This window comes from Hydra vulgaris, chromosome 02, assembly GCF_038396675.1.
Source record: "Hydra vulgaris chromosome 02, alternate assembly HydraT2T_AEP".
Taxonomy (NCBI): Eukaryota; Metazoa; Cnidaria; class Hydrozoa; order Anthoathecata; family Hydridae; genus Hydra; species Hydra vulgaris.
In genome coordinates this window covers 28,331,857-28,358,537 of record NC_088921.1, presented here as the reverse complement: position 1 = coordinate 28,358,537, position 26,681 = coordinate 28,331,857, and the positions used below count along the sequence as shown (strand labels likewise).

The 26,681-nt window shown below is 28.9% G+C and overlaps 2 protein-coding genes across 2 annotated transcripts; both read left to right on the top strand.

The window, feature by feature from the left end:
* Positions 1-450: 450 nt before the first annotated feature.
* LOC136075985 (deoxyuridine 5'-triphosphate nucleotidohydrolase-like) lies at positions 451-924 on the top strand. The gene has a single exon (XM_065789440.1). It carries the CDS (start codon positions 451-453, stop codon positions 922-924), a length of 474 nt encoding a protein of 157 aa, XP_065645512.1.
* A 5,732-nt stretch (positions 925-6,656) lies between these two features.
* LOC136075984 (ATP-dependent DNA helicase PIF1-like) lies at positions 6,657-7,889 on the top strand. The gene has a single exon (XM_065789439.1). The coding sequence runs from the start codon at positions 6,657-6,659 to the stop codon at positions 7,887-7,889; it is 1,233 nt and encodes a 410-aa protein (XP_065645511.1).
* The last annotated feature ends 18,792 nt before the right edge of the window (positions 7,890-26,681 follow it).

Sequence of the window (26,681 nt, the reverse complement as noted above, 5' to 3'; positions counted from 1 at the left end):
GTTTAAGAGGAACAGTAGAATATTGTTTTTCTTTCACATTTTTTTCTTCTTTAAATTCAATGAGCCACAAAGTTGCAGCTGCTAGATCTGCAAATTTAACATAGTTGTTATCATTGCAGTAAACAATTTCAAACTCTGTCATTTTTTGATGTTTGTTGTGTTGTGAATGAACTTTGAAATGGAAATGAACTCTTTTTATACTATTTCAGTTGAAAAGAGAGATTAAAAAAAAACAAGTACTAAACAAGTTTTTTAGAAAAATGTTAATCCCTTAATCAAGAGTCTAAAGTTCAATGTGTGGTACGATGAACTTTAAACTTTGTACTTTACACTTTTAATTCTGTTTTTAATGATAGAGATAATGTTGTTATGACTACTATTTTATATAAAAAGAGTGGAAAAACAACTTGAGGTTATCATCTTTTTGGACAAGACAGCGAGATAGATAAAATGGAAAATAAAGAGTTTAAATCACTTGAAATTACAGATATTCATGAATGGTCTTTTTATGAAACAAAAGAAAGTGCTTGTTTTGATTTGAGAAGCTCAAAGGATGTTATACTTCAACCCCATCAACGTGTTTTAGTAAATACTGGAGTGTATATAGATAAAATGGATTCAAATTTAGTAGGACAAATATATTCAAAATCAGGTATTGCTTTTAAACATGGTGTGGTAGTGTTCAATGCTCCAGGCATAATAGATGCCGATTATAAAGACGAAATTAAAGTCTTATTGATGAATCATTCTGAAGAAAATGTTGTGTTTAAACGTGGAGATGCCATCGCTCAAATGGGATTTGTAAAAATGTTTAAAGCTGAAAAAAATGTAATAGAATTTGATGGGTGTTTTTGTGGACAAGTAAAAATGTCAATGATTAAAGATGTAGAAAGAAAGGGTGGTTTTGGTTCCACTGGAAAATAATTTTTTTTTGTAAAATATTTTTTTGTAAAATTTTTTTATTTTTTAGATTAGTAAAAATTATGTCATTTCTTCTTTTTTTATTTTTTTATTTTTTTAGAAAAACTAATAAAAAATGGATTGTTGGCCTACACGCTTTACTTGGGATAGTATTTTTCAACATGATGAAAAACAATATGGGCGTTTATCAAGAATATTCGCTTATGTTAACATGTATCAAACAGACTCATTTAGTAATGTGCTCAAAGATGTTAATGATATGAAGAGTTTTTTTATGCAAGCAATTCAAGTTATGAGTTTAAATAAACTAGATTGTTATTTGGATATTTTTTCTAAAATTAAGCTTGATTGTGGTAGTAGAGAAAAATTATTTATGGATTCTATAAAAATGGAAAAGAATAGTAGTGTTTATAATTATATATTGAGTTTACAAACTATTGCAAAAATTTTTTCAGAATTGTTAACTTTTAGTTATAAACATATTGAATGTAATAACGATTTAAATTATGAATTTAAACATTTATCTGTATAATTTTTTTTATTTTTTTTAGATTTAGATTAATTAAAAAATGAATAATGAAAAATGGTCTGAAGATCGCATCAAATGGATTACCAAATGTTACAAACTACATCATTCTGAACGGAAATTGTGGGAGTTTTTGGAAGAATTATCACCTGTTTTTTATTTTCATTTTGTTATTGTTAAAGAATTTTTAACTAATGACGAACATCAAGATGGTATAGTGGGACAACTTGATAAAATAACAGAAATTATAGATAAAAATAACGAGCTCATCAAAAAATATCTCAATATACGTCAATTTTTAATAGAGATGTTCAATTTCATGATTGTCACTTGCAATGCTGCAATTGAAGAAGACGAATTTATTGTAAAAAAAGAAAAGGAAGAATTTGCAAGAAGAGATGAAGCCTTGTTCTCTTATATGAAAGTAAACGTGGACATGAAAAATTTTCATTACATTTCAAAGCACGAAGAAAGATTAATATTAAAAAAAACAATTAAAAATTGTTTTACGCTTCTTCTTATAAATATTTATATCGAGTAACTTGATTTTTTTTTATACTTTTAATAACTTTTGTATTTTTTTAGGTAAACTAATAAAAAATATGGATTTCTTTCGAGATTATAAATGTGGAAAATACATCTCTCATAAATATAGAAAGTTGGATAAACGTAACGCAGATGTTGCTGCTGAATATAAAATAGTAAAATGTTTTGTTGAATATGGTGATGATTTTAAAAATTTTCACGACAACAATGAAGCAGTAGACGAATTGAACCGTTTAATACGAAAAGATGCTGAAAAAGATGGTTTTATAAACAGATTGAGAACTTTGCAACTGTATTATCAAGCCATGTACAAATTATTTACGACAAATCAAAAAGAGATTGAATGGCTTAAAATAGAGGTAGAAGAAGATAAAGAAAAACAAAAAGAAAGAGATTTGGCTATGTTTGAGTATATTGAAAAAAATGTCCCTGAATTTCGCAAAGAAATAATGAAACATTTTTCTTTTGTCAACAAGACTGAAAAAACAATACGTATTCGCGAAGAATTACAACTTTCTTTTTTAAAAACAATGGAATATTTGAGTACCTTTTTTGATTAAATTTTTTTTCTCTTTAGATTACATAATAAAAAAATGGTAAAAATAATAGTTCGACCAACAAACAGCATTATGGCAACAACACCAACAATTTGTCAATACATAGAATTGTGTCATCATAAAGAATGTCAAAAGACTAAACTTATTTATGCAATGAATGTGGAAAAAAAAATTGTCATCAATAATATCATTTTTAAATAAATTTTATTGTCATTTTTTTAATCATTTTATTGTATTTTTTTAGATTACATAATAAAAAAATGGTTGTGGTTTGTGAATTTGAAATTGTTAAAAATAAAGATGGAAGGTTTGCTGTTATTGATCGCGACAACAATGCTTTTCGTTACGGCAATCTTCTTCTAGAATGTATAAGACAAACTTATTTGAATTCTATAAATGGATGGCACTGTTTGGAAAATGGTTTGGAAGATTATCATCTTAAAGAATTGTTTCAAGAAGATAGTTTGGAAGATTATCATCTTAAAGAATTGTTTCAAGAAGAAATGACTCAAGAAGAATTTGTCAATTTTGTAAAAGAAGTGCGAAAATTAAAACCTGAAAAACTGAAAAAATATTCTGAAGAAAAAATTTTTAAAATTGAAAAAGAACTTTTATTAGAAAGTTTTGGACATTTGTTCTTTCAAGGTTGGTGGTTAAATGAAGAGACTTTTGAAAAGTGTAAAAAAGTCTCAAAAAAAATTGGGAATTTCAACAACGTTACTTAAAGTGATTTGTAAAGAACGTAATTTTGTTTTGATGCTTTATGTAAAATTGCTGATTGTGAATGTTCACCTCAATGTGTATTTTGTAATTTAAATGCTTGTCACATTTATGTCGAACTAAGAAATATTTTTGGTTATTATTATTTTGGTAAAATTTTTTAATTATGTATTTTTTTTTTAGATTACATAATAAAACATGGAAAAAAAATATAAAGTTGGCTTGCAAAAAATTGGTATTGCCTGAAGTGTTGATGAAAAATAATTTTTGTTATTATAAGAGGATATTAATAGTTTGGCTTCGTGTGCTTGTAAATCGCATAATATGTGTCGAAAATGTAAAAGATTGTGTTGGAATATTAGAAAATAGTGATTGTGTGTTGAAATATGAACCACCTTTTTATATAGATAAATATGGATGGATATGGATGAATAATTAAATTTCGATATTAAATTTTTGTATATTAAATTTGAATTTTTTATATTAAATTTTTTTAGCATTACATAATAAAAATGGAAAAAAATATAAAAATAGCAAGTATAAAATTGGGATTCAGTGAAGCGATAACGAAAAAAACTTTCGTTATTATAAAGAAGAAATTTATAAGCTAGCTTCGTGTGCTTGTGAAAGAGATTTGTGTAAGAATTGTCTAATGATGGCGAGACATATTATAATGGCAGAAAAAAGAGACTCTCTAAGAAGGAAACGAGACTATGAAGAAATAATTGAATAATGTCATTTTGTATATAGAATTTTATTTAAAAACTTTGTAATATTTAATGTTTTATTTAATAATTTTTTCATATTAAATTTTATAGTATTTTGTTTATATTTTTAACATGTTATATTTTTTTTTTTGTTTTTTTATTTAAAAAAATTTTTTTATATTAAATTTTATAGCATTTTGTTTATATATTTTTTTTATTTAAAACTTTATATACATTTTTTTTGTATTTTTAGTTTTTATAATAAAAAATGGAAAATTATACATTGAGCTTGTTGGAATTGTCAGAAAAAACAAAAAAAAGTTTGAACTTTTTGGCTTTTTGTACTTGCGATATGAACAATAAAAAACAATATTGCGATATGATGTGTTATGATTGTAAAAAAATTGCTTTGGAATTGAGTGAAGAAAAAATAGACTATGAAACATTATATAAACATTTTTTAGATGTTATATTTAAATAATAAAAATTTTGTATATAGTTTTTATTTTTTTTGTATTTTGTCTAATAATTTTTTTGTATTTTGTTTAATAATAAAATTTTTGTATATAATTTTTATATTTTTTTTAGATTATTAAAAAAAATGGAAACTAACATAATGTTAAATGCAAAAAAAATGGGTTGTTCTGAAGAATTGATAGAATCAATTATTCAACATCGACGAGACCAAATTTCGAAATTAGTGAATTGTGAATGTAAAAGGTTATGTTCGAATTGTAAAACAATTAAAGATAAAATTACATTTACAGAACGTCATTTTTCTGATAGAAACAAACATTTTTTTATATTTTTGGACGATGACGAATTGTAAAACAATTAAAGATATAATTACATTTGTCGATATAATTATATTTATCTGATAGAAACAAACATTTTTTTATATTTTTGTAATTAATATATATATTTGTTTTTATATTTGTTTTTTATATAATCATTTTTTATATCAAATTTTGAATTCCATTTTTTATAATGAATTGTATACATTTTTTTGTATTTTTTTTAGATTACATAATAAAAAATGGAACAAGAGGAGATATCGTGGTGTAACTATTCTATTATATTAAAAGCTTCAAAAAAAATGGATTTATCTAAAAAGTTAATCTTAAAAGATTATAAAAAACAAAAGAAATTTTTAACCGAATGTCAATGTGACGAATACAAACCATCATTTCTTTGTATGTATTGTTGTTCTTGTGTGGATATAGCTTCAAAAAAAATGGATTTAACTAAAGAACAACTCTTGGAAATTTATAGAAATAAAGAGAAAAAGATTAAATTTTTGGCTGAATGTCAATGTGGAGAATACGATCCTGTGTTTGATTATCGTTTTCTTTGTTTATGTTGTAGTTATTGTGAGGATTCAATAAAAGAATTTTACACTATGATAATAAAAGCTTCTAGTAAACTTGCTTTATCGTCTGATTTATTAAACAAAATTTTTGGTCTTATTAATCATGAAATACGTGATTTAGTTAAATGTAATTGTGTTTTTGAACATTTGTGTGACAATTGTGTTTTTGAACATTTGTGTGACAATTGTACTTTTAATAAAAATTTGGTATATCGATGGTTTCGTTAAAGTAACTATTTTTTTTATTAATGTATTTTTTTTTCTTTATTTTTTTTAGATTACATAATAAAAAATGCAACTAACAGAAAATGATTTGGATTTTTTGATGGAAAAAATATACCAATTCAATCGAGCTCACCCAGCTACATTGGAAGAAATTCGAATACATGCGATTAGTTCTAAACAAATTTTATGTCGTCGATGTCAATGGTATGGTGAGTACAAGTGGGATGATTTTTTCATTCAAGAAATGAAACGAGTACCTCATATATTGATTTTGATGGTTTTTCAATATATTAAAAAACATTATCATATTTATTTGAATTTAAATTTTGAATGTTTTTATGATTTTTTTAAATTAAAATGTAAAGAAGATGTTTTAAACCATGTAAAAGAAAAATGTAAAGAAATTGAAAATTGTAAACATTATTTAAACGAATGTGAAGAGTGTGATGAGCATAGAGAATTTGATGGTGAAAGTTGTTCATTTATATATTGTGAAAAATGTTATAATTCTGTTTATTAATTGACAATTTTTTTTTAGATGAATAAAATAAATGAAAATAACAACTTGTTGGAATTATTAAACAAACATAATGAACAAATAAATGTATTGAACAAAGATGAAATGTCAGCTGTGAAATTTTTATTACTTGTTAATGGGAACAAAAACAATTTTTCAACTAAATTGGAAAAACTGATCAATAGAAACATTATATATATGATGTTTTTTATAAAATATGGTGTAATATTTTTATATTCGAAATAAATTTTTTTTTTTTTTAGATGAATAATATAAATGAAAATAAAAAAATGTTGGAAAAGATTGTAAATATGAATTCTTTGTTGAAAGAAATTCGCGAAACTTTAACTGACGAGGAGAAAGAAAATGGCAAAACTTTAACTGACGAGGAAATGGCATCTTTGAAATTTTTGTTAGACGAAAACGATAGTGACTTTTTATTTAAAATACGAACAAATTTAAATGTTAAACTAATTTTGTTATTCTTTTTTATCAAATATTCTTATATGTATTTTTTTCAGTAAATAAAAAAAAAAATATTTTTTTTTCAGCAAAATAATAAAAAAAAATGTTATCTTTGCAACAACAAAAAGCACTTCAATGGCTTGATGAAGGAAAGAATTTCTTTATTACTGGTGGTGCTGGATGCGGTAAAAGTTATATTGTCAACCAAATAGCTCAAAGCGAACAAATTTATAAAACAATACATATTACAGCGAGTACAGGAAAAGCATCTTATTTAATCAATGGTGTCACCATACATGCTTTTGCTGGTATAGAAACTGGTGTTAAAAGTGTCGATTATTATAAACGACATATGCATCAAGACATTAAAAAAACATGGTTGGAAACTGATGTTTTAATTATTGATGAAATTTCAATGATTAGCGCTTCAACATTTGATTTATTACATTCGATAGCTTGTGAAATTAGACAATGTTACGATGAATTATTTGGTGGTATACAAGTGATTGCTTGTGGTGATTTTTTTCAGTTGCCACCTGTTTCAGGTCAATTTGTTTTTAAATCACAAATATGGCTACACTACATGACAGAAGTGTTGGTTTTAACTCAATGTTTTAGACAAAAAGACGACGAACAATTTTTTGGAGCTTTAAATGAACTACGTGTTGGTCAAGTTTCAGACAAAACTATTGATTATTTTATGACACGTTGTTTTGAAAAAGATGAAAATTTAAACTCTAAATATACAAGATTGTTTTTTAGAAACATCGAAGTGGATGTTTATAACAATCAAAAAATGGAAACTATCAAACAAGAAGGGTATTGGTTTTATGCTAAAGATGTTATTAAAAATCGAAATATTCCATGCTCGTTTCAAATTCCGGCAGCTGTTTATCTTAAAATAGGTGCTATTGTGATGCTTGTAAGAAATATTAATGTGGAAGAAGGTTTGTGTAATGGTACTATTGGTACTGTTATTTTAATAGAAAGTAATGCAGTTTGGGTGATGATGAATAAAAAAGAAGTCAAAATTGAATGTGTCAAAGAAGAAATTTTAGATTGCTCTCATGCTGTCGTGGGCTCAAGATTTGGTTTGCCTTTAAAATTAGCATTTTCTTTTACGGTTCATAAAGCACAAGGAAGTACCATGAATAAAGCCGTTGTTCAATTTAATTCAAAGGCTTTTATTAATAGTCTTTATTATGTTTCTTTATCACGAGTTTGCAATTTGAACGATATATTTATAATTATTAATAATAAATTTGATTTACGAACACTATTTAAAAGTATTACTGTTGATTCTGATGTTTTGGAATTTTATAAAAAATACATGTAAATTTTTTTTTTTTAGATTCTTAAAAAAAATGAAATTTGAATATCAAACTGAGGAAACTCGTTTTAGTAATAACAGTATATACACGGAACATTTTTTTTACATTAAAGATCGTTATAAAGATGAAGATATTGTAGAAGAATCACAACTTTATTCAGAAACTCAAAGTCCAGATGAAATTGTTCATCATGTTGAACAAAAAACAATGCAAGGTTTTGAAACACAAATGAAAAACAGTATTCTTTTTGCTGACTTGTTTCAAAATTTCTTATTAGGTTATAATATTGTTACTTTGTGTTGTAAGTCTATTGAAAATGGTTATTGTAAAATAATGAAACGTTGTTACAATTCACCTGTTTATTTTATTAAACCTTTAGAAGGACCGACAAATTTGCGTTTTATTCAAGATGCCAATGTACGAGCTGTTTTTAATGTTTTAGAAAACGACAGCGGATGGAAGATAATACGATTATGTAATATTAAAATTAAAACTTTATCCAATTTAACAGAAAGATCCATGATGAAATTACGAGATTTTGAATTGTCTGGTTTTAAAAGAAAAACGCTCATGACAGATGAAGAAATTGAAAAAAAGAAAAAACTCAACAAAACTTATTATGAAAAAAAGAAAGAAACACTAAAAAGTAACCAAAAGAAAAAACACATGACAAATGAAGAAATGGAAAAAAAGAAAAAACTCAACAAAACTTATTATGAAAAAAAGAAAGAAACACTAAAACAACGAATAACAAATGAAGAAATGGAAAAAAAGAAAAAACTCAACAAAACTTATTATGAAAAAAAGAAAGAAACACTAAAACAACGAAGAAAAAGTAACCAAAAGAAACACAATAAAATATATTACGAAAAAAAACAACAAAAGAAGATAGAAATAGACGAATGGTTTGGCGAATGGTATAGACCTCATTCTTTAACACAATGGGAAAAAACACTAAAAAGTACTGTTTATACTATTCTGACTTATCAACAAAAAAAGAAAATGTTTTTAGATTATAGTATTTTATTTGAACCAGGATTATGTTTTTATTCTGCTTTTCTCGTGTCTTTGTTGATTCGTCAATGGAATGTGAGCACCGTTGAAGAATGGAATAGAAAAGTGTTGGAAAAAAACACTACAGATTTATATTCTGAAGAAAATATTTTACAACTTCTTTTTGAAGATCAAGAAGAGCAAAATGTTCTAGCATGGAAAGACGTTTTACAACAAATAAAAGAAAAATCTAAAAATACGTCATTTCAAACTTTGATTGATTTTTGTCATTGTTTTGCTTACGAAAACACTTTTGATCGTATTAACATTAAAATTTTTGCCGTTAACAAAAAAAACACCAAAATTCGTTTGTTGCATTCAAAATTAAAATCACAATATAAAAGTTCTCTTGCAGAATTGTTAAAAGTAGTTTACGAAAGCGCAAACATTACCAAAGACGATCAAGATTCTCAAAGAGTATTTATTAACGACGAAGAAAGAAATAAAGCCAATGAACGAAAAAAAACAATCAACACGATCAAAATTTGTATTTTTCAAAAAAATAATTCTTTTCACGCTATAAGCATGTTGAATGAAAAATTTTCTACAAAGTATTTTTGTTCTAACAACTCACGTGTTTTGTTTCAATGTTCTGATTGTGGACAAAAATTTACCACAGAGAAACACAAATGCGAAGGTTATTATAAACCGGACAAATTTACATACGGTGATTGCATTACTCACTATCGACCACAAAATTCGTTCATGTGTACAAGTAGAAACTTGTTTCCATTTTTAATGACTTTTGATTGCGAAACGAGTATTACAAAGTCTGAAGAAAATGCTACTTCCAAAGTGAAACCTTTATCTGAGTTGAATTATTATTGTCATTCCATTGTGATTCAATGCATTCATGAAAAATTAGCAAGAGAATGTTTTGGTTTAGACGAACAAGGTCAAGTCATTACTCAATGGATTTTTTATTATGAAAATACGGTTGAAAGTTTAGAAAGAAATCCTTTAACTTGTCTACCAGACTATTTTCAACCAGGAGTTTCTTTACTTCACAAGACACACAGACGTATCTTGTGGGAAAAACTAAATTGTGAAAATAATGAAAAATTAAAAATGGAATTGAGAGTTTACGATATCATTGCTTTAGCAGATACTTTGGTTCGATTTACATATGAAATATGTTTACCGCGTTTTGAAAATTTAAATATATCAAGTGAAGAAAGAGATTTAATATGGCGAGAAGAAAATCCTTGTTGTTCTATTTGTAGAACTCCTGTAGATAAAATACGTCAATCTGATGTTTATAAAAATAAATTTTCTCACATGACTCCTCAAGAAATGGAAAGATTAAATCATAATGAATTTCGCATTTATAACGACAAGCGAATTCAAGTTGTAAACATGGTGTTTCAAAGAGTAGGACGATTAGAATTGTTCATGTTACCTTGTCACGTTCAAAATTATTTAATCGACAACGATGCTGAAAAAATAAAACAAGATTTATTTCGAGTCTCCACTTTGTATTACATTTGTTGTAGATGGTGGGAAAAATTTCAACACTTACCTGCCACTAACGGATTATTGAGTGATTATGTGAGAATCACCACTGCTGAACTTGTAGATTATATGAAACAATTGTCTTTGCTTATCATGACCGAACACCAATTTGAAAACTATTTTAATCAAGAAGATATAGAGTTATTAGAAGATCCCTACTTTTTAATCAAAATCTTTCGCAAATGTATTAACGAAACGGGTGAACAATATACAGACAACCTTCATTTTTTGTTTCTCATGAGAAAATTCAAGCAACCCGTCTACGAATTATGGTATCACACCATGTTGGTTGCTTTTAATAAACAATTTGAAACCCAATTTAATTTAACTGATTTTATTGAAGATGAAAAAAATCGAGAAAAAGTTTTAAATAAATGCCAATTTTTTCTTAACGCTTTTGAAGATTATCTTGTTATTGATCACGATCATTTTTCAGGACAAGTGTACGGATTAGCTCACGATTATTGCAACAAAAATTTAGGTAGATATAGTCAGCATTTGTCTTGTCCTATATTTGCTCACAATGCTTCTTTTGATAATCGTATTATGATTGTAGAAGGTTTAAAAAAAATATTGGATATTCCGTTATACGGTCATTTGGCAGAATCTGAAACTACACCTTTTAATGCTTTTATAAAATACAGCAACATGGAAGATGTTTTTGTTATATCTAAAAATGTAAGCAAAGTCAATATTATTTGCATCGGTAAACATATTAAAATTGTAGATAGTTTGAAAATTTTAAACTGTTCCTTAGAACAGGCCAGTAGTATGTTGTCACAAAAAGCACAACATCAAATTGTCAACACCATGTTGCATTATTTACGACCTTTTCATCCCGAAGTAAATGATTTAGCCGACAATTTAGAGTTTAAAAACTGTTTTATTAAAAAAACATTATTTCCTTACTCGCAAATAACAGACGAACTCTTAAACATTGAATATAAAACATTTCCACCGATTGAATTATTTGCTCAAAACGATTTAATGAAGTCTAAAAACTTACAAGAAGAAATTAAAAAATTGAAAGAAGCTTACGAAGGTGTTAAAAAATTGTGGAACTTTTTGAATTTAAAAACTTTAAAATCCTTATTGCATATCTATACTGTACTCGATACGGTCGTATTAGGTTCTGTTATGATTGACTTTGACGAAAGAACATTTCAATTTACAAAGTTTCATATTCTAAATCATGTTAGCATTTTTAGTTATACCAGTAAACTCAATTCTACCATCAGTTTAATTCCAATCCAATATCCTGCGACCAACGAACATCAAAAAATGATTGAAAAGAGTATTCGAGGCGGTATGTCCACCAACGGTACGCAAAAGTTTGCCATTGATACAGATTACTTTGAACCTAAAATAAAAGAACTCAAATTAAACAGCGAATTGAGAGGTTGTTTAATTTTTATGGACGAAAACGGACAATACGGAGGAGCTCAATTAAAACCTTTACCTTTTCACATGAAATATTCTTTTGATTTGGAATGTATTACTTTAGACGATGTGATTCGAAAATATCATCGCGTTAATTTAAACGGTTTCTCGACGAGCGCTTTAGTGCATTGTCAAATTACTATGAAACCAGAGTATCAAGATCAAGTAGGAGGTTTTTCACCCATGGTAGAAAAAGAAATTATATCCTTTCAAGATTATTCTCCCACTGAAATTGTATCCAAACGTTATCTCAAAAACAATGGAACCTACGGTATAGAAAAAGACAAAACTATTAAATTGGTCATGAAATTAAGTTCGCATGAAACGTGTGAATTTTTAGACACTTTAATATGGTTGACTACGTGCTGTGGATGCATTGTTGAAAAAATTTACAAAGTGCTTCCTCTATGGCGTTATCCTTTAGCTCAAAAAATGGTAAAACGAAATATGGAAAAAAGAAAAGAAGCTATTAAAAAGGGCGACAAGGTAGTGGATGCTTCTTGCAAATTACAAATTAACGGTCATTACGGAACCTTGAGTCAACAAATTGCACAAAAACTAAATACTACTTTTATGAACCACGAAGAAAAAGCATTTCAAAATAGTATTGAAAATTTTCAAAACATTCGTCGTGTTTTAATTCAAGAAGGTCAAACCGATGAAAATATTAAAAAGTTATTCCCTTTTCATTTTCAAAATTTATTATATAACGGATCACAATTCATCGGTGTTGAACCTGAAAGATATAAATTGGACGTTTTTGAAAAAAAAGTATGTTTAGATGAATACGAAACGAGTGATTTTAGTTATGATGATTATTTTAAAGAAACTTTGTTTGGTTTAATGACAGATGTTAAAACCAAAAGTATTTTATTTCACGATCAAGACAATCATCATGAAATGAAAGACGCCTTTGAACTTTTAAAATCGAAAGATCATAAAAACGCTCTCATTTTAACAACCAGCGAAAAATGCAAACTCGTAAACACCTCTTTACGTATTGTAGCTTCACAAATTTTATCTTATGCCAAACTTAATGTAGGACGTTTTAGTTGGGAATTGGGACAAGTATTAAGAAATCATGGAGCTGAAAAACATTTAGTAGTAACAGATACTGATTCTGGTTGTTTTTTTATTACGCAAAAGAAACACAAAATGCTTTCCACAACGTTTCGAGAAAAGGTAGAAGAATGGATTTATTTTTCAAACTTTGGCAATCGTTGGATGGATTATTCCAATTATAAAACGACTCATCCTTTTTATTCCACTCTTTACGCCAAAGAAACGGATCATTTTCAAAACGAAATACCTCCTCCTTATTACATTGCACAAGCTTTTGCTATGGGACCTAAATGTTATAGCGTTCATAGCGTCAACGGAGACGAAGAAAAAAATTATTATAAAAATAGAGCTAAAGGAGTACCCAATTCTAAACTTTTATTTTCAAATTATGTCAACGGATTCGATACCTTTGCTGCCAAAAGATTGTGTAAACAAGTTCCTTTTTCAGTGATAAAAGAAAATCAACCTATCGAACAAAATAGAATGAGTGTCAATTACAAACAAGTGAAAATACAAACGCACACTATTGATTTTTTAAAAAGATTTACACAAAAAAATTATGTTTTTGATGACGGAGTCATGACCGAAATTCGTGATCATTATCTTTTGCAACCGATACGAGAAGCCAATTTAAAAGTGTTACCCGATATAGAAAAATTTTGTAGCGATGAACATATTCAAAATTTACTTGAAATTGAAAAAAATATTATAAAACAATCAGAACGTTATCAAACAATGGCCATGTTTAATCGAAAAGTTTTGATCCCTTTATTATACGATCTTAAAAAGAATATAAATTTGTAAAAAAAAATTTTTTTATGATTATAAAAAAAAAAATGGTGTTTTATTTTTTAGAACAAAAATGGACAGCGCAACAACTTGAAAACAAATTAAAAGAAATTGGTTTTAAAAATTTTTATTTAGTAGAAAATACAGAAAACGAAATTCATTATTTTAAAAATAAAAAAAACGGTTCTTATACTTCGCGTTTGATTCTCATTACTCTGAACGGACGACAATTAATTCATGAAGGATTTTTAAGTTGCTGTTTTGATTGTTTGGTTGAATATTTATGTTTCGAGTGTCACGTGGGATGTTATGAAGAAGATTGTGTTCATTGTGAAGAATACAATAGTATTCATTATAATTGTAATTGTCTTTTAGAAAATAAAAAAGATGGATAATATAGTATTAACAGAAGTGGCAAAACGATTAAATCGAGATTGGAAAACGTGTGGAAGATATTTGAAAGTGTGTGAACAAGAACTGGATCTTATTGATGCAGATTACAGATATATCGAAGAAAAAGCTTTTGAAATGTTAAAAATATGGAATCGTAATGGCACTAAAGAACAATTACTTTACGCAATGAACAACATACCAAGAATGGACATTAAAAAAATTATTTTGAACCGTATTTTGTAAAAATTTTTTTGATAAAAAAAGGATATAAATTAAAAAAAATGTTTGTTTTTTTATTCGTAGTTAAAAAAAAAAAATGGAAGAAAAAGAAGAAAAACCTCTTGAACAAAAAATAGAGACTGTAGAACAACCTATAGAAAAACTTATAGAAAAAAAAGATGGTAGATCTATTACCGAAATATTAAACGAAAAAGGTTTTCATGATTTCTATTTGAAAGGAACATCAAAAGAAACTGAACTCAAAGACGATGAAACCCATTCGCAAGTAAAATTTAATATTTTTAAACCTACTCAAGATGTCTATCCAGAAAATACAATTATTACAGGTCCTACAAACAGTGGAAAATCAACTATGGCTAGAGATTTATTACATTGTGGAAAATTTCCTGATGCCGAAATGTTATTTGTGATACAAATGAGAGAACCTAGCGATTGTCAACACAAAACATGGAAAAATATTATCGACTCTTCAAAAAATAATTTAGAAGCGTATCAGATTATAACAGTGAACAGTCCAGAAAATTTAGATTCGGTAATACAGAGAGCTATTGGTTTTTCCAAAGATAAATACGGTATTCAAAATAGCGATCACCGTTTATTAAAAACAATACTTTTATTTGATGACATTAGCGCTTTTTGTTTAAAAAGTCAACAATACACTAGCGCGTGTTCTAGCGGTTCTCATCACGGAGTAGGTACCATTACCGTTTTTCATTCCGTACCTTCTAAAGCCAGTCAATGTTGGAACAATTTAGTGTCTCATTACAAATGTATCATTTCTTTTGATAACAACAGCGAAATTGAAAAAATATTTAAAAACGATTTTCCTTCGACCGGCAAAATGCATCATCACGTTATCACCGATTTGTTAAATAAAGAAACTTCTAATCAACACGGACATTTGGCTTTGTTTAAAAGAAACTCTTCCGTTGCACGCTTAAGAACTCAAATTACGAGTAAAGAACAAAAAGTATTTATTCCAGTAGACGCTCAAGGTAAATTGGACTTTGATTATAAAGACATGAGCGTGAACAAAAAAATTGTTAGTTTTCAATCTTTTCCCTACGTAAAAGCGCCTAATCTAAAAAATCATTATTATCTCAAATCGCATCACAACAACTATAATCAAGAGAAGGAGAATAAACCCGGCGAAGAAGATAAAATGGATATAAATAAGGAAAAAGAAAATACGATAAAAAAAAGAAAATGGAGTGAAAGCGAGAGAGCAACACAGCTACTCGAAGAAATTAAAAGACAAAAACGATATGGATTGTGCGAATCTTCAGACGAATCTACAGACGAATCTTCAGACAGTGGACACGCCTCTGATTCTACATGATTGGGAAAGTGAAGAATTTTTACGAATTTTACAAAACGATTACGAATGTTGCAATCCTTCTAACAAAGCGAGTAAACGACAAGCCATGAGACAAAAGTTGGCTGTTCGAGGACAAATATTTATTCCCAAAATGAATAGAAGAAAAGACATTGACGAAAACGAAATTAAAATATGGATGAAAGAAATTTTGACGCGTTTTAACGCTGTAAAAATGTTAAAATGCGAACTTTTATCGGATCACGAACGACAACAAATAAAAAACGCTTTTCAAGAATACGTTTGTATAGAAATTAAACTTTTTGTCAAAGAATATTTGTATCCGTATCCAAAATTTAACGAAAACGGAAAAGTCATTATGAAAAAAGAAAAAATGAAAGATAAAAATCAAGCTATATCAGACTTTGTTTATCACAATTACGACGTTTTAAAAGAATATTTCAACTCTACTCGTTTTAAACTTTATCACGAAATTATAAATTATTACGCTAATAAATTAATCTCATTCGACACTATACAACCTACAAAAACTGTAATCGATTTATTAAGACAACAATTTGACGTTGATTATTGTCAAAAAGAATTGTATTTTCAAAATAATTTGTATTTTTATGAAACATGAATAGATATAGACCTTATCACGAGTCTCCTTTATTAACCTTACGTAAGGTATTAGCCAAAAATGCCTACAACATGGATGTTTTTAACAAAAAATTGTTACAAATTGACGAACAAGAAAACGAACAAAGTAACCTAGAATCTGGCGAAACAAACACATCCAATGTCTCTGAGCTTATCCAGAGATACGATTTGCCTTCTTCTCTCAATTATGCCGATCCCATCAATCTCGACAATCAAATTGCTGGCGAAGTAAGCTTTCAACAAAGTTTAAATGCTTTGTTACCTCTAGACACTATGCTCGATAGTGATATAGCTACAAGTTTAATCAGCGATCAAGAAAAATGGAAAACCTATCTCAACGTAGGAGGTGATGCTTACGCTTTTAAATCCATTTTAAATCTGAATAAACAAAGCGATTTTAATGATCAAATCGATCAAAGAAATATAAGCGAATCTTTGAGAAGCATGAGAAATTTAAAAAGATTTCCTATTCAAGACAACGCTCTTACCGCTACACCACCCACCTCTATTCAATCTACATTAAACACTTTACCGCGTTCTACTACTTTGAACACTATTCCATCGGCTAATAAAAAAATTTACACTTTGACACCTCTTAATAAATTTTTAATTTTTCACGAAACAGCCAATGCAAGTGAAATTCTAGAACAGCTTTATCGAAGCGAATCTGTAAAAAAAATTCCCAACTTGGCTAAACAGCTGGTGGACATGTGTAAAAATCAAGTCAATTATCGATTTGGTTCGCATCAAATTTCTTTACGCGTTTACAAACCGAGAAACGAAAAAGCTACTTTAAACAATTTAAAAATTTATATTTTATATCTAGCCAACGTCGTAGATGTAGAAGAATCTATAGCTAGTATTATTAACAATGTCACCAACTTTGCCTTTGAAAAAATAAACGATCCAAAACAATATTCCTATTATGCTAACGAATTTTTAACTTTACTCACTTCTTCTCATTCTGTAACAAACATGAGAATAGTAGCCGACTATTATCAAATAAGACAACTTACTTTTGCCAAATTATGGAGTTTTATTAGAAAATACAACATACCCTTCCGAAACGAAACTAAATTAACCTCCGAAGGTGTATATGCTAGTGCTCTAGCTCGAGATCCTTACACTGTTATGACTTCTAGTTTTATAGAAAGCGAATCTCTCAGCGATAAAAGTTTTGGTGGAAGTAGAGCTTTTGAAATATTAACACAAACAAAAGACATTATTCAACAAAGATGTATACACTATGGCGAAATGTTTCGAGGTGATAAATTTGAAATATTGAGAGAATACATTCAAGCCAACAGTTATTTATTACCTAATAAAGATATATTTGCTCAAATGTTAAACAACTATAACGAAAACGCGTTAGCTAGCAGAGCCATCGGAGAAACAATGGTCTATTTGACGTTCAAAACTTTTTTCAACACTGTGCCTTCTTTACCTTTTAGAGATGTAACAGATGTTGTCCTATTAAAAGAAGAAGTAGAACAAACTTGTGCAAAAGGAGGCATGTTGGGATTATTGCAACATATTAAATCCAATTCGAATCAATTTTACAGTACAGAAAATACAATCAAAGAAAAAAGTTTGCTCGAAATGTTAATGATAATGGGTGCAATGTATAATTCTCATCTTATTCGTTTAAATTCACTTTTAATGTCTTATAAAAAATGTTTTGAAATGGATTCTAATAATATTGTAAATTTTGCCAACGCTTTAAAACATGTTACCCATTTTAAAAAAAGAAATTTATTCACTCATCCTTTAACAAAGTCTTCCTTATTAGAAATTCCTACACCCAAAAAAGAACCACGAACACGAGCATCCGATCCTTATTTAGGTCCGATAGAAACTAAAAAAGAAGAAGAACCTGTTGAAACAAACACAACTACTGAACCTGAAACTGATCCCACATTATTAGGAGCTACTGCTTTACCTGAAACAACAGAAAGCGAACCAACAGCTGCTAGCGCTAGTACTGAAACTCCAATGTTAACTAGAAGTGGTCGTTTAGGATTAAGAACAAAAAAACCACCTACTAGATCATCGTCTACAAATATAGACGAAAGAAAAAGAAAAGCTCCGATAACAAAATATACCGACTTTTAAAAAAAATGGACAATGTTTTGAGAGATGCTATTGATAATCTTGTAGAAGATCAACTGACCAAATTATCGAGTCGTTTGTTTGCTTTGACTGACGTACCCAAAATTAAAAAAGTTTTATTACAATTGGACACTTTAAAAAAAAATCCAACCGATTTGAAATTTTATGATCAACTCAAAGCGCTTTTAGAAAATTCCATCTATGCCAAATGGAACGGACTCATCACCGCTTGGTCACACGTTACTTTGCTTTTTAAAAAAACAACCGATGTCAACGCTAAAAAACAAGCTCCTCGCAAACCTTATGTTTACGAAACACATCAATATTCGTACGATAGACCTCGACAATATTTTCAAGCTGATTTGGCCGACATGAACAGTTTTAATTTAAATTTTGCTTCTCATCGACCCGAATTTTGTTTAGTTGTGGTAGATGGAGTATCTAAAAAAGTCTATTTGAGAGTCACCAGTAAAAAAACAGCAGACAAAGTGCTGAGCAGTTTTAAACATATTTTTGAAGACATTAAAAGAGACGATAAAACGTTTATCTACTTGCAAACGGATCAAGGTGGTGAATTTTTTAACAACAAAATGGAAGAATGGTGTTATGAACAAAACATTGTTCATTTTAGTTCTAAAAATTATGGAAAAGCTTACTTGGCCGAATCCACCATAGGACGATTAAAACAACTTTATCAAAAATTAAAAAAACAAGGTGAACTTCAAAAAAAGAATTGGAGTTTTTATATCGAGGACATGGAACAAAAACTCAACGAAAAAGAACGAGTCACGAGTGGAATCGCTCCTGATGAATTGGATGCTGACGACGCCAAAGGTAAAGCTCTTCGTTTAGTCGATCAATACCGAGACGACAAAAGACGAGGACATCATTTTTCTTCCAACATGTTACATCGAGTAGAAAAAGAATACAAAAACGAAAAATTAAAAATATACAAACCTCTCTCCGTTGGAACCGAATGTTATTTGAAAAAATATAAAATAGATCCCAAAGACACTTTTAGCAAATCGACTACTCGCGATCAACCGTATTGGGACACGACCAAAAAAGTAATTATTATCAAAGTCTCTCAGCGCACTAACCCTTCAGTCGAAGGTTATTTACCCGTTTATATTTATAAAGTGGGAATAGTAGGCAATTTAAATAAGACATTTAAAGTAAAACGAGAAGATTTGTTACCTGTTAACGAAGAAGACAAAGACATTTATTATAAAAACTTTAACGAATATGTTAATACATTTTTAAAACCTTTGAAGAAAAAACAGCAAGAAAAAAAGAAAAAATGAACAATTTAACGTTTGACGATGTTTTAGATGTAAATAAATATGATTGTAGCACGTATTATTTTAGCGAAATTAAAAATAAAAATCAAGCTAGCGTGCATTATAATGTTTTGAACGATTTTAGTTTACCCTTGACACCTAACGATATTGACAAACCCACATTTAAAAATAACACCATTTTACATTTAGCCAGTATGGACGTACCTACAAATTTAACTCGAGTAGACGAAAGTCTATCTTTTTCTGAAAACGCTTACGGTTTAAGAATGGAATCCAAACCAGCTATAAAAAAAATGTTGTGCGATATTCAAAACGACATGATTGCTAATCCTACAAGACCCATAAAATATTTTTATCTTGTTACAAAAAGTGTTGTCTTGTACGCTAATCATATCCCTTTACCAGGTGACACGTTTCCTTGCTATGACATATTAGATATGGAAAACATGAGTAGCGATCATTTGAATTTTATGTGGTCCTTTTATGCAACAGGTGGAAGTAAACTCTTTGGTACTATGACACCCCATGGCGGACAAGATGATTTTTTTATTAGAAACTTGGAACTTTATAATTCCAGATTAAATAGAGTGCTCTATTTTTCAGACTTTTTTTCAACTTATTATAATAAAGATGCTAAAATTTCATCATTAAAATATTTTAATCCAAAATTATTATTTGATCCTGACACTGAACTTAGATACAAAACAGCTGTAGTCAATATGCCCATGATCAAGTTTAGTTTAGATGCAAACAACAATGTACAACAAAATTTATTCAACGTCAATACCGCCCCATTTGCTAACAGAACCAACTATAACTTATTGTGGTATTATAAAAAAAGTAACGAATATGCAAGCAACCCTTCTTTTTTACAACCTATTCGATCTAGTTCGACTTCAACCGTACAAGAAATAGGTTTGTCTTATTTTGGTTTTTTTTCAAACAGAACATCTGCAACTGCCTACGTTCTAGAAGATTTTACCAAATTACTACAATATAATTATAATAGTAGTAGATCATTATACGACAACATATACAACTTATCCTTAAACACTCACACTAGTAAAAATTTTGTAATATATGCAAAACATCCGCTTTTAACCGCAACAGAAATAGCAGCTATTTCACCCGAAAGACAGATTATTCTAAACGGTGTAGAAGATACTTTTGTTCGTCCGTTTATTCACATCATGCTGACACCCAATTATAAAAACCCCTCATTATCTTCGGGAAGCTTACTTTCGGATACCAGACCGTTAACTGCCGATGATAATATTCTTAGTGTTGATTTAGATATTTATATTCATAACATATTACCTATTGCAGAAAGTCAAAAATCAAAAACAAAACACATTGTACCGTGGCAAATTGCTTTTTTTTTATTAAAAATATTAACCAACACCAATACAATACCTTTTGAAGGCAACCTATATAACGTAGAAACTAATCTAAACGATTTCAACATACCTTATAATGTCAATATTCATATTAACGCCTTATGGAAAATTTGGAATGATTACGTTGATACTAAAAACCCCGCTACGCCCGGAGTTTATACTACTGAAAAAATGGTACTACCACAATTTGCAGATATTATTAAAGCTGCTTTTGCAAGTATTCGCGCACAAACGGCGAGCAGATTACTCTATGTCACATCATCCGAGTTGGGAGCTGAACCTGTAGAATTATTAACAAGTTTTTATCAAATATGGTTTCCTCTTTCATCTAGATCATCTAGAAAATATTTTCGTTATACTTTGAAAAATATACCTTTAGCTTCTTTACCATTACCTTTTTTTAACGTCGATCAAGTCATATGGCCTGAAAGAGAATTAAAAATGATGGATGTTTTTACCGAAAGTTTAAACGTAACAAACAATTTACTCAATCTCAATTTAAACAACTTGACCTTTGCCGATCATACTTATGCAGGACCCGATTTTAACATGTTTAGTAAATATCTTACAAATATACCCAAAGGTATACCTTCATGTATTCCCCAACCTATTGACGGAGTATCCAATTATTATACTTTTTTTTCTTTACCCTCCTTCCAAAGAAAATTATTATCACCCATTAAATTGAGCGTATTCCTTAAGAGAAACATGTTAGGTTTTAAAATGAGTCATAATTCCTATTCAGATTATGATATCAATTATGTTTCCCCAACCGGAATTATTGGCGAACCCGAAATAAAACCGAATTATTGGCGAACCTTTCAAGTGTTACCTTCCAACTTACCTGATGACATTGTCAAAATGTGGACAGGCGATAACGCTTTAATTGCTAAATATAACGCAGAAACTTTTATTGAAGTTTTAATCTATTGCGAACAAACCAAACCTCTATTTTCAAATAGCATCAAAGTACCTCTTGTCACTACAACTAGTTTTGAAAGAGCGACAACACCGACTCATAAAACATGGTTAAATAGTGTCAAAGCTATATTACAAGGAAATAATCTAACAGAATTGGTATTTTATTGCACTTCGCTCACCGGTCAATTTATTTATCAAAAAAAGAGCGACGGTACGATTATACAAACTTGGACAGACAGTTTGCCTTTAAAAAATATCATTTTAAAAATGTATCAACCTGTTGGAAACAATCCTGTACCTTATACTTTACTTTTACAAAGAGATCAATACAGTTTAACTCAACAAATCAATCCCTTTGTTATGCAAGTCGATCAAAATATGACCAACGCCATGTCGCTAGATTTTAAAATTCAAAAAAAAAGACTCGCTTTCTTAAGATGTGCTCTAGTTCAAATTAGTAATTTTAATAACACTGTTTCCAACTTTCCTTCGACTACAGACACTTATATTTTTATCAAATGCGATCAAGCTATAAATTGTGGAATGTATATGAACAAAATTTATGTTCCCGGTATTGTTGCTTTTTTCAATTTAACAGACTACACCAATTCGACTCAAGTGACCACCAATATTGATTTTACAAAAAATCGTAATCCTTCTATTCAAGGACAATTATCCACCTTTGATATCAACGATGTAGACGACTGGAAACAATCAAGATGGTCGTTTCTTAATTCAAAATCTGAACCGCTCACCTTTAATAATCTTAGTTCTACCGTTTTTTTTAATCCTACGTTAAAGATTCAAATGGTTCCGTTTTACAATTAACTAGTTTGATTAGTATAAAATAATGTCTTTTATTTTTTATTATGATTAAGAAAATATAAAAAGAAAAAAAAGTTGTTATTTATTTTTTTCTCTTACCTATTTACATAAAAAAAAATGAGTCTCTTGTGCGCCAAAGGAAGATATCATAAAAATTTAGTCAATTTAGAAGAAAAAATGATGCAAGAATCAAAAGTTAATCCTAAAGAACAATTCACTCAAATTAAAAATCACATGCAACAATTACAAAATCAACTAACTCAATATTCCACCAAATCCGAATTGCAAAACATGAAATCTGAATTGGATGAAATTAAAAAAATCAAAAATAAAAAAGAAGAAATACCAGAAGAAAAACCTCCCAAGAATAGGAAAAAAAAGGAACAAATCAAATCCAAACCTAAAAAACGAAAATATTCAGAATCTGAAACCGAAAGTTCAGAAGAAGAAGAAGAACTTGTTGAAAAAAAACCTAAAAGCAAATCTAGTCCTTTACACATTTGTTCGCAATGTTTTCAAGAAGTCAATGCTGTTGACAAGATAAACGGTTTATGTAGAAACTGTATTATTCAACAAAGAGCCATATTATCAAGTCCACTCATGCAGAATAACAACGACAAAAAGAAAAAAAAATTGAATAAAAAAAGTCTAATTGAACTTGGTTACACTCGTGCTTTAAAAGACGTTAAAAATAAAAAAATACCATTTAAAAAAACTACTTCAGAATCAGAAGATGAATAAATAGGAAAAAAATGTTTTATTTCTTTTTTTTCAAAAAAAAATGGGTTCGTTAGCTAAATATGTGAGAGACGGTGACGGCAATCGTTATACACCCAATACAAACGGTCATATTACTATTGAAGATGTTTTGGCACAAGCAGACCACGAAAATCGTTTATTGCAAGAAGCAACAAGTGGTAATATTAGTGCTGAATATAAAGCGATATTAAATGAAAAATATCCTGGATTTCAAACAGCTCAAGCTCAAGATGAAGTCATTGCTGTTAATAATCAAAAATTTTCTTACGATCTTACTTCTGACATGGCTAATTTAATTTCTTTTACCACTATACTCAACGAATGGACATATCTACCCGATTATTATATAGATTTTGATTTATTTCTTTATAAAAATGTCAACACGCAAACAAGATTTACACCTACAACAGACGATGAATTAGTCAACAAAGTCTGTCTTTGCTACAACTTTATTCAAGCCTTATTTAAATGTTTAAAATTTTATCCCAACTATCAAATAAATAATACTACTTGTTCGAACAACGCTATCATTAATCGTTCTTATGATCGATTTAAAACAATGCTAGTTAAAAAAAGTTATACAAAAGCGTTTAGAGAGTCGTGGATTAATCCTAGTTTAGGTTTAACAGAAGAAACTGAAAATACAACCCCTATTACTTTTACTGAAACCAAAACGCTTATACAAGCTGCAGACCCTAATGGCCTCATTAGACCACTTACTGGAACACCAGCTCCAGTAGCTCCTGGTTATCAAACAGCGCTAAGAGATAGATATAATGCTTTTATGACTGCAGAAAAAGGTTGTAAATTTAGAGTACCTTTGAGTTTAATATGTGAAATTTTTCAAATGAAAGAATATTTTGGAAAAAATAAACAAGTAAGATTTGAGTTTTATATTGAAAACGATATGAATCAACTATTAGAATGGGTTAGACCTATTACAGACGCACAAGTAACAGCTCTTGCTAATGTAGGAGTAGCTATAAAAAACCCAATGATTTATTGCAATACCTATAGACTCAAACCTAGTTTACCCTTGGAAAAATCTTTATATCTCAACAGTAAAAAAGACGAAATGTATACTTTACTACGTATCGCTCACTACGAACAAGTTGTCACCAATGTAGAAAATGTGACGGAAGTCACTGTTAATTTGGGAAGTATAAAGACAGCAGATCTTGTACCTCACAGCATTATATTTTCTGTTACTTCAAAAAAAGAAAGCGATCATTTAAGCAAAAGTTGTTTTACACCCGTTGAAATGGCTTGCAACATGATTAAAAAAATCACCCTTTATAATTACAGAAGAACATATGTTAATTCAGCAGGTGATACTACTGAATACGATTTGACAAAGCAAGACGATCAATTGTTCCTTTGGAAAAGTTATGTTTCCTTGTTTAAAGGAAATACACCCTCTACTTTTAATATTAACAATATTGCAGATTTTTATACTGCAGACGATGATAGCTTTTTAAGAACTCCTAAACTCTATTTTAGTACTACTAACACTACAGAACCTTTAGTCATCGATAGCACTAGCGATTTTAATTTTATCAACGATAAACCTCCTGCTACTATTGCTGGAAATAATTCGTTTCAAATCAATGTGCAATTTACAGAACAATTTAAAGGTGTACTTGTTATATTTATGCAATATCAAGCTCAAGTTATAGAACAAGGTTCAGGAAACGACACTCAAGTCACCTATATTCCTACCAAATTTAAATCGTCTTAATTTGTTATGAAAAACATTTGTCATTTTATTAAACAAACCCTATTTGTATTTATTATTTTATAAGTAAACGGCTATTTATTTCTAAAAAATTTTTCTTAAATCTAGTTGTTTTTTTTTATTTGTCGCGTTCATGGCTCGCAGACGTACAAGAGGTCACCGTCGTCGACATCATAAAACTCGTAGAGGGAAAGGAAAATTTATTACCAAAGTGAAAAATTTTGCTAAACGCCTTTTGAAATCAAACGTAGGAGGTTACGCTTTGGATTATCTTCAAAAGCAACGCAATGCGTAAAATAGGGTGTTGCACCGCTTGTAAAATAAAAAAAAAATCATATAAAAAAAGAGGAAGAGGGAGAGTTTATTTACCTCCTTTAAAAGGAGCTGGTAGAAAGCGATTTAAAAGACAAAGAAAATACAAGACACTTTAAGAAAAATTAAAAATTTACCCTTGGTATGAGGCTTAAAAAAACAAATGCAAAAAACTAAATTTGATCATGTTAAAAAAACACGACTTTACAATATATAATTACTTTAACCGTCCTCAAACATGTCGTAATGCATAGAAAAAGAGGAAGAGGAAGAGTTTATTTACCTCCGTTAAAAGGCGCAGGTAGAAAACGATTAAGAAGACATTTAAGAAAACGCATGCGTGGTCGATTTCTTCCATTCTTAGGTCCATTGTTATTATCATCACTGATAGCGCGATAAAAAAATGTTTAAAAGAAGACATAAAAAAAGACATAATAAAAGACATAATAAAAGACATAGAACAAGACGAATGCGTGGAAAATTTCTTTTTGGACCTCTTTTAGGAATGGCATCTAAAGCCATTATACCAGCATTTGCTAGCGCTCTTCTACCTACCATTGGTAAAGCTGTTTTGGGTGGAGCTATCTCTGGTGGAATTTCTTACGGAATTAATAGAATTGGAAAATAATATTTTTATAATATATATATTTTTACACTTTGTTTTTTATTATTTTAGTACAAATATAAAATCCCAACAGTGTTCCAAGTAATATAAAAACTCCTAGTAACGCTCCAAATAAATATCCTCCTGCTACAATAACAATAAATAAACTCGAAAGTGTTATTATCGACGCTACTTTCCATGCATTAATACACTTCAAAATTTCGAATATGATTCCCATGCGAGTCGTGTGTACCACCATTATCTATCGGAGGATCTTGTTTATAAGGTCGAACTACTGCTACGGTCGTTGGAGTTTGAAATTGTTGTAACGGTTTGTTTTTTGATTCCATTCGTTATGAACCCATTT

Excerpts from the sequence above, each read along its gene's own strand:
- LOC136075984 (XM_065789439.1), top strand. The coding sequence starts at position 6,657 with ATGTTATCTTTGCAACAACAAAAAGCACTTCAATGGCTTGATGAAGGA.
- LOC136075985 (XM_065789440.1), top strand. The coding sequence starts at position 451 with ATGGAAAATAAAGAGTTTAAATCACTTGAAATTACAGATATTCATGAA.